The following is a 6869-nucleotide window of genomic DNA, read 5'->3' as shown; positions in this document are numbered from 1 at the left end:
CATGTCTGATCCGGTGCCCAGCACTTCTCGTGTGATGAGGGCGGAGAGGAGAGTGTCCCCACCTCAGTAGGCGGGAAGAGCTGGGGTGATGAAGACTTCTCCCTCCCCAGGGGAGATCTTCCCCTTCTGTGTCACTACTGGGTTCTCAGGGAACCAGGACGTCTTCAGCTGGTGTCATCTTGCCACAGAGCGCCACAGCCCCACAGGACCACTGAGGCCTCAGCTGTGACCCGAGGCACACAGAGTTGTTTCCGCAGGCCGCAGCCGGCTCTCGGACAAGGCAGCATTGGACCTTAGACAGCTCTAGTCATACTTTAACTATGAAATGATTTTCCCCAAAGTCTATGTAGAAGTGTTCCCGACACTCTGATCTGCCTTAGAGAGGACAAGGGCTAAAGAAAGAAAGATCGTTTGTCGGGTGCACACGGTAGTCGGAGGGGGCACCGGGTGACCCAGAGGACGGCGGTGGTCTGTGTTGGTGAAGATCGTAGGTCCGTGATTGTCTTCTGGTGACAAGGGCAATAAGGAGAGAATTCTCACAACAGGACGTGGGCGAGCTAGCCGGCTGATGGGGGATCTGTCCTCCCCAAGTTCTCAGAGAACCCGGAGCACTCTTGCCCTTGAGAGGCACAGCATCACAGGATCAACTTGTGACCAGAGGTACTCGGAGCATTTCCACAGGACACAGCCGGCTCAAGGGCAAGGTAACATTCGGCCTTACATAGCTGCAGTCATGCTTTAATCATGAAACTATCTCCCCCCCTAAATTATGTAGAATGGCTCTGGACACTGCCCTGCCCTGTGCTTACTATTTGTAATCATAGTTGGTGTGGCTGTGTCTTGATGTCCCCCGCAAGCCTCACGCGGTCACAGGTGGGGCTTCTACAGCTGGATCTCGTGTGACTCCGGACGGATTCATGGTGCACTGCTAGGCTCAGCACACAGGATTGAGGGTGTGAGTGCCGCCCGCCCTAAGTAGCCTGGGTAAGATCAAAGGGGCACAAAGACATTGTTAAGCACCCCCTGTTCCTTTGCCACTCTCTGCCCACTATGAACTGTTCCCTGTGATGCCAATCTGCCACGGAGCCAGCCAATTATGGACTGAAACTGCTACAAACTATAAGCTAAATAAGCCTTTTCTCCTTTAATTTTTGTTTGTTTTTGGTACTGGGTATTGAACTCAGGACCTTGCACTTGTGAAGCAGGCATCTTTTCTCCTTTGAGTGTCGGGTATTTTGTCTCAGCAATGAACAAAAAGTAACTAAGACAATAGTGCCTTGGGCTGGGGATTTAGCTCAATGGTTACAGTGCCTTCTTTGCAAGTGCAAGGACCCAAGTTCGATCCCCAGTACCAGGAAAAAAAAAAAAAAGACAATAGTGCCTTATCTAATCAGGTGGTGGCACATACCTGTTATGCCAACACTTAGGAGGCTGAGGCAGGAGGATTGCCATGAGTTCAAGGCCAGCTTGGGCTATATAGTACTGCACAGGGAGACCGTGTCTTTAAAAAAATAATAAGGTACCTTTCTATGCTTTTGTTTCTTTCCATTTTTTGGAGATAGTATCTTGCTAGATAGCCCAGGCTGGCCTTGAACTTGTAATTCTCCTGCCTCAGCCTCCCCAGCATATGATTACAGGTGTGTACCTTCATGCTCAGCTATTCTGATTTTATCACTTGTTTATTCCTTTCCTCCTAGAATATAAGCTCCTAGAGGATCCCTGTGTCCATTTGCTCTGCTATATCCTGGCACACAGAGTAACAACTAATAAGTGGTAAATGCTTAGTAGGTAGTTGTTAAATGGGCACATAAGAAAGAAAGAGCAGAGAGCCTGTGACTTGCGCAGGCTGCGCTTGACCAGCTTTGCCTGGCTCTGCTCTTCCCTCAGCCCCACCTTCTCTTTGGTCACCCCTTGACCTTCAACTCTCCCAGCCCTGGCTGCCCCCCACCCACACTCGACTAGACTAGGGCTCCTTTGCTCCTGCTCTCCATGCTTACGCTTTCTTGGATCTTGCTTGTTCACAGCTCATAGGTAAGGCGTGCAGAACATAAGGCAAAAGTCCCTCCTGTGTGTCTTTCTCACTCCCAGGTCTCCGCCCTTGACCCCAGGTGATGATGACCGCCACAGACCCCTGGGGCCCAGACCCCTCCCACAGGGCACCCTGCTCCTGCTCCTGGACAGTATGTGGATCCTCAGGGCCTGAAGGTAAACCAAGTTCTGCTGAGGACTGCCCTGTGAGCTTTCCCCCTCGCCTCAGCCACATGATTTCCACTATTCCATACCTTCCTCCTGGGGACTGAACCCAGAAGTGCTCTACCATTGAGCTACATCTTCAGTTGTATATTTTAAATTTTGGGACAGGGTCTTGCTAATTGGCTGAGATGGGATTCAAATGCAGGGTGCTCCTGCCCGGGCCTCCCCAATTGCTGGCACTCAGGTGTGCGCTACCATGCCCAGCTCTGTGTCGTAGCCCAATGGAACTGCTTCCCAGTCCCATGCACGCTGTCCGGGAAGATCCCATCGCTGCTGCTTATTCTTCAAGTCCCATTTGTACCATCTTCTCCCGGAGGCCTCCTTGATCAGAAGACTGGCCAGTCTCCTCTAGGATCTCTCTGTACTATTCTGCATCACAGTAACAAGAACCAATATTTATTAAACACTCATGTGAAGCCAAGAATGGTGACAGCGTCTGTGGTCCCCAGCACTTGGGAGGCTGAGGTCAGAGAATCACTTGGGTCCAAGGGTGGGGAGCAAGGGGTGCCGCACGCTCAGCAGTGGAGCCCTTACTTAGCAAGTTCAAGGCTGGGTTTGATACTCAGCATTGAAAACAAAACAAGAGAAACCCAGTAATGTGCAAGATTGTATGCTACATTGTTTCATGTCATCTTTACACCAATCTTACGTTACTTGCTATTATTATCCCGATTTTAGAGATGAGGAACTGAGGCACAGGAAGGTGACTTGAGCAAGCAGTGATCTGCCCAAGATTGCACAGCACAGATCGAGTTGGGGTCTGAGCCCAGATGGTCTGCCACAGCCTTAGTCCACTGTTCTGCTATCCTTTCTGTGAAACGAGTCTCCCTTGTGCTCCTTCTGCGGGAAAACCTGTCGCATGCCAGTTCCTCCACCTGCATGGGCAGCACCGCAATCTCCTCTGAAGCATTTCCTGGCAGGTCACCAGCAGCCCTGAGTGGTTGGGCTGACCCTCTGGGCTTCCCCTCAGGGCCATCTCTCCAGCAGGATGTGGAGCACCTTACAGCTCAGTACAGTCCCTGCAAGAAAGGATTGCATACAAAGGCCCTGGATGTAGCTTGGCTGAGGCTCCCAGTTCTCTGCAGACTCCCCAGCCAGGATGGCTGCATCCGTGTCCTAAACCCCTGGCCTGTGTTTTCTGCCAAGATCTGACTTCAGAGATGATGGCAGAAATTGCTGGGCTCTTTGTCAGCTTCCAGTCTTGTTGCCAAAGAGCAGTGAAACTTTGGGGGCATCATTTTCTCTCTCTAAGCCTCAGTTTACATATCTGCAAAAAAAGGCCATTGGTCTCTGTATCCTGCCTCCTTAGAAGGCTTCTTTACATTTTCTTTCTTCCTTTTTATTTTTCCAGTGATAGAGATTGAACCCAGGGCCCTAAAGATGCTAACCGTGTACTCTACTACTGAGCTGTTTACCTGGCCACGTTCTTACTCTCTCTAAAGTGTAAACTATTTATAACAAACATTTATTGCACATTTACTATCTCACCAAGATGTGTCTTCACTGCAAACCTCTGAGGTAGATGATACTGACCTTCCTTCCTTTTGCAGATGAAGAAACTGAGGCTCAGGGCCTTGTGACTTACCAGCAGTCCTCTGGACAAGCTGCAGAGTCCCGCCCTCCCGAGCTGCTGGGACAGGTAACCAGGTTAGGCCACATTCTGCCTCTGGGCCCTCCCTCCAGGCCTGAGCCCCTGCTCAGCGTTTACCTCTCCAGCACACACTAAGGAGCCAGTACATGTTGCCTGACATAAGGGAAAGAGCGCCTGACACTCAGCTGCACCTGCTACTGAGGTAACTGTGAGAAAAGTCCACTGTCTCATTCTCTTCCTTTTTTAAACAAAAGAATAGGAAGAAGGTTGTCAAGCTTAATCTCTTCCATTTCTTTTTGTTTTTGTTTTGTTTTGAGACAGGGTCTCACTATGTAGTTGAGACTGACCTGGAACTCACTATGTAGCCCAGGCTGGTCTTGAACTCACAGCGATCCTCCTGCCTCAGCCTCCCGAGTGCTGGGATTATAGGCATGCGCCACCACGCCCGGCTTCTTTTTGTTGTTTTGAGAACGGGTCTCACTCTGTAGCCCAGGCAGGCCTCAAACTAAGCGATTCTCCTGCCTCAGACTCTGAGAGCTGGGACTACAGATGCGCACAACCATTCCCAGCTTAACCTGTTTGATCTTTGCAGGCACTTTTCTTTTTACAAGTCTGGAAATTTGAGGGACCCTTGAAAGAAACCCAAAGGATGAATTTCTGTTCCCAAGTCCCTGCCTCAGGATGTAGGCAACCTTTAGTGCCAAGGTTGGGCTCAACCCCAGCCTTCCAGGGCCATTCACCCACATTCCTCAAAGATGTCAGGGTAATGCCGGAAGAGCACAGGCGGGTCCCGGTCACCTCGGACTGGGGCCCGAGGCACAGCTCGGATCCCAGGTCTCCGGCCCCGCCGCCCCCCAGAGCAGGAGCGATGGATCCACTGGTGGGCTTCCACAGCGAACTTCCTCTTAAAGCGCATGCCACAGTCGGGGCAAGGGAAGGGCCTCTCGCCTGAGTGCATGCGCCGGTGACTGACCAGCAGCGATGGGTAAGTGAAGCGGCGGCCACAGTCTGTACACACGTGGCGCTGCTGGGTGGCCTGAGCATCTCCAGTGGGTGCAGGGACAGGAGGCTGAGCTGCAGCCATCTGGCCCCAGGCAGCTTTTGTGGGTGCCTGCGATGTCACCGAGGCCTTGCTGACAGAGGAGCCCGGACTGTGTTTAACCAGCTCTTCAGGCGGTTCCTTCTTGGGAGTCACTCCAGGTCCCTTCTCTCCTGGCTCTTCAAGTTCTTCCTTTCTGGGTAGGGTGTCTGCTGGGAAACAAGAAGTGAATGCTTTTTTATAGACTGTTTCATTTTATAGTATCATCTACCTAAGATAGTGTCAAGAGTACCACCCAGTGATCAAATGCACACTTTGATGGGAAGTAAACAGTTCAAATCTTCCTTATCTGACAGATGGCAAAAATACTTTCCGGACTTCACAAGGTTGTTGGGAGAATTATAAGTGTAGATGCATGGCCAGCGCTTAGTAAATGCTTAGTAAGCAGATGTTATTAGTGTGGTTTCCTATTTAGGTATTTTAGAGTTAGACTTTACCAGATGAGGAAACACATTTGCTCCAGACTACTCCCTGAAGGACGGTGAGAGCAGAAGAACCCAGTGGTCGATGACTGGACAATTTTTCTTGTACCACTTTGCCTTGCTTGAGAAACTCAAAGGCAGACCTGAAGTTGCTTCCACTTTTAAGGCTGTTTCACTCCTTGAAACAGGGTGCGATGGCATGGCATAGCCCAGCATACCTCTGTAATCCCAGCACTTGAGAGGCTGAGGCAGGAGTATCATTTTGAGGCCAGCTATATTCTCCAAGAGGAACCTGGAAACATCCAAGTCTTGGATTTGGGCCCCTAGTTCTCCAGCTCTGGTTTCTTTTTCGGGACCAGGGATCGAACTCAGGGCCTTGCACTTGTGAGGAAGGCACCATTGAGCTAAATCCCCAGCCCCTCCAACTCTGGTCTTAACATGATTATTGTCCCAAGTCTGAAAATTTTGTAACAGGGCTGCCTGCTTTCCTCCTCAAGTGCTCAATACATATAGGCTCTGCGTGTGTGTGTGTGTGTGGTGGTGGTGGTGGTAATGGGGATCAAATCCAGAGGTGCACTTCCACTGAGCTAGTCTCCCAGTCCTTTTTACTTTACTCTTTTCTCTTTTTTTTTTACTTTTAAGAGAGCCTCCCTAAATTGCCCAGGTGGGACTCGAACCTTCGCTCCTTACTCAGCCTCCTTCATTGCTGAGATTACATTTGGGTGCCACTGTGCCTGGCTTTAGCTCTTTAATTTCTTTAGGGATGCTGGAATTGTGGGACCTGAAAAAAAAAACTTTGTTAGACCAGAAACCCTGGAAAACCAAGCCAGGGGAGTCCTGGGACCATCCCTCACCTCTCAGAGCTCCAACCAGGCATTTCCCCTCCTCAGGATCCTGGGCGGCGGAGCTCCAAGCCTCATTCTCCTGTTCCATCCAAGAGATGAGGGCTGGTTTGGGACCCGGGAATCCTGGGAGAGAACAGGGATCACAGTGCTGGCCTGAGAGGCTGTCCTGGGAAGGTGGCATCCCCCAGCCGAGGTGAGGGTACCTCCACTGAACTTAGGCTCAACTCAGACAGGGTCTGCGGAGCTCCTGCCTCAGCGAAGCTGCTGTGGGACAGACTCCCGAGGGGGTAGCTAAAGCCCTGGGAACAGGAGGTGGCCGGTGCTGTCGGTGGAATAGTGCAGGACTAGAGCTCCCGATGCAGGCGGTGCTTCTGCACCATCTCCCCTGCGAACCCGGTGAAGGAGGTGGGGGACTCTGGCCCGGGGGCCTCACCGAGCGCGCCCAGGAGGCCGTAGGTCTCGCGCATCACGTCCCGGTACAGGGCCCTCTGCGTCGGCCGCAGACATCCCCACTCCTCCGGGGAGAAGTACACGGCCACGTCCGCAAACTTCACAGCCCCAGGCCTCCCGCAGCCAGACTGGGTCTCCCCGGGTCGTGGCGCCAGGAGGAGCCGGGCTGGGGGTGACGCCATGGGGCCCCGAGCACTGGCCGCCTAGTC

The 6869-nt window shown here is 52.0% G+C and overlaps 1 protein-coding gene and 1 long non-coding RNA gene across 6 annotated transcripts; one reads left to right on the top strand and one right to left on the bottom strand.

Annotated features, from left to right (window-relative positions):
* The first annotated feature begins 473 nt into the window (after positions 1–473).
* LOC104857483 lies at positions 474–2547 on the top strand. 2 transcript variants are annotated; one of them, XR_004515201.1, is made up of 3 exons: positions 474–704; positions 2089–2205; positions 2458–2547. It is a non-coding gene; the product is annotated as an uncharacterized LOC104857483 (long non-coding RNA). The 2 variants fall into 2 exon arrangements; XR_004515202.1 differs by lacking the exon at positions 2458–2547 and adding an exon at positions 2362–2439.
* A 68-nt stretch (positions 2548–2615) lies between these two features.
* Positions 2616–6863, bottom strand: Znf688 (zinc finger protein 688). 4 transcript variants are annotated; one of them, XM_010617399.2, is made up of 4 exons: positions 6644–6863; positions 6220–6333; positions 4589–5095; positions 2616–3272 (listed from the first exon to the last, which is right to left on the bottom strand). In XM_010617399.2, the coding sequence occupies exons 1-4, from the start codon at positions 6840–6842 to the stop codon at positions 3220–3222; spliced, it is 873 nt and encodes a 290-aa protein (XP_010615701.1). In that variant the 5' UTR covers positions 6843–6863; the 3' UTR covers positions 2616–3219. The 4 variants fall into 4 exon arrangements, with proteins under 4 accessions (XP_010615701.1, XP_010615702.1, XP_010615703.1 ...); XM_010617400.2 differs by having other exon boundaries at positions 4589–5092; XM_010617401.1 differs by lacking the exon at positions 2616–3272 and having other exon boundaries at positions 4331–5095.
* Positions 6864–6869: the final 6 nt, after the last annotated feature.

The sequence above is a fragment of the Fukomys damarensis genome, unplaced genomic scaffold, assembly GCF_012274545.1.
Source record: "Fukomys damarensis isolate Sample0158 unplaced genomic scaffold, DMR_v1.0_HiC HiC_scaffold_34, whole genome shotgun sequence".
Classification (NCBI taxonomy): domain Eukaryota; kingdom Metazoa; phylum Chordata; class Mammalia; order Rodentia; family Bathyergidae; genus Fukomys; species Fukomys damarensis.
The sequence above is the reverse complement of the archived record's forward strand: the minus strand, read 5'-3'. Positions and strand labels throughout refer to the sequence as shown.

Coding starts and splice junctions, on each gene's coding strand:
- Znf688 (XM_010617399.2), bottom strand. CDS start 6,842: ATGGCGTCACCCCCAGCCCGGCTCCTCCTGGCGCCACGACCCGGGGAG. Junction 6,334..6,643: donor CGGCCTCCTGGGCGCGCTCG/GTGAGGCCCCCG, acceptor GTTCTCTCCCAG/GATTCCCGGGTCCCAAACCA. Junction 5,096..6,219: donor CCTGGTTGGAGCTCTGAGAG/GTGAGGGATGGT, acceptor CTTGTTTCCCAG/CAGACACCCTACCCAGAAAG.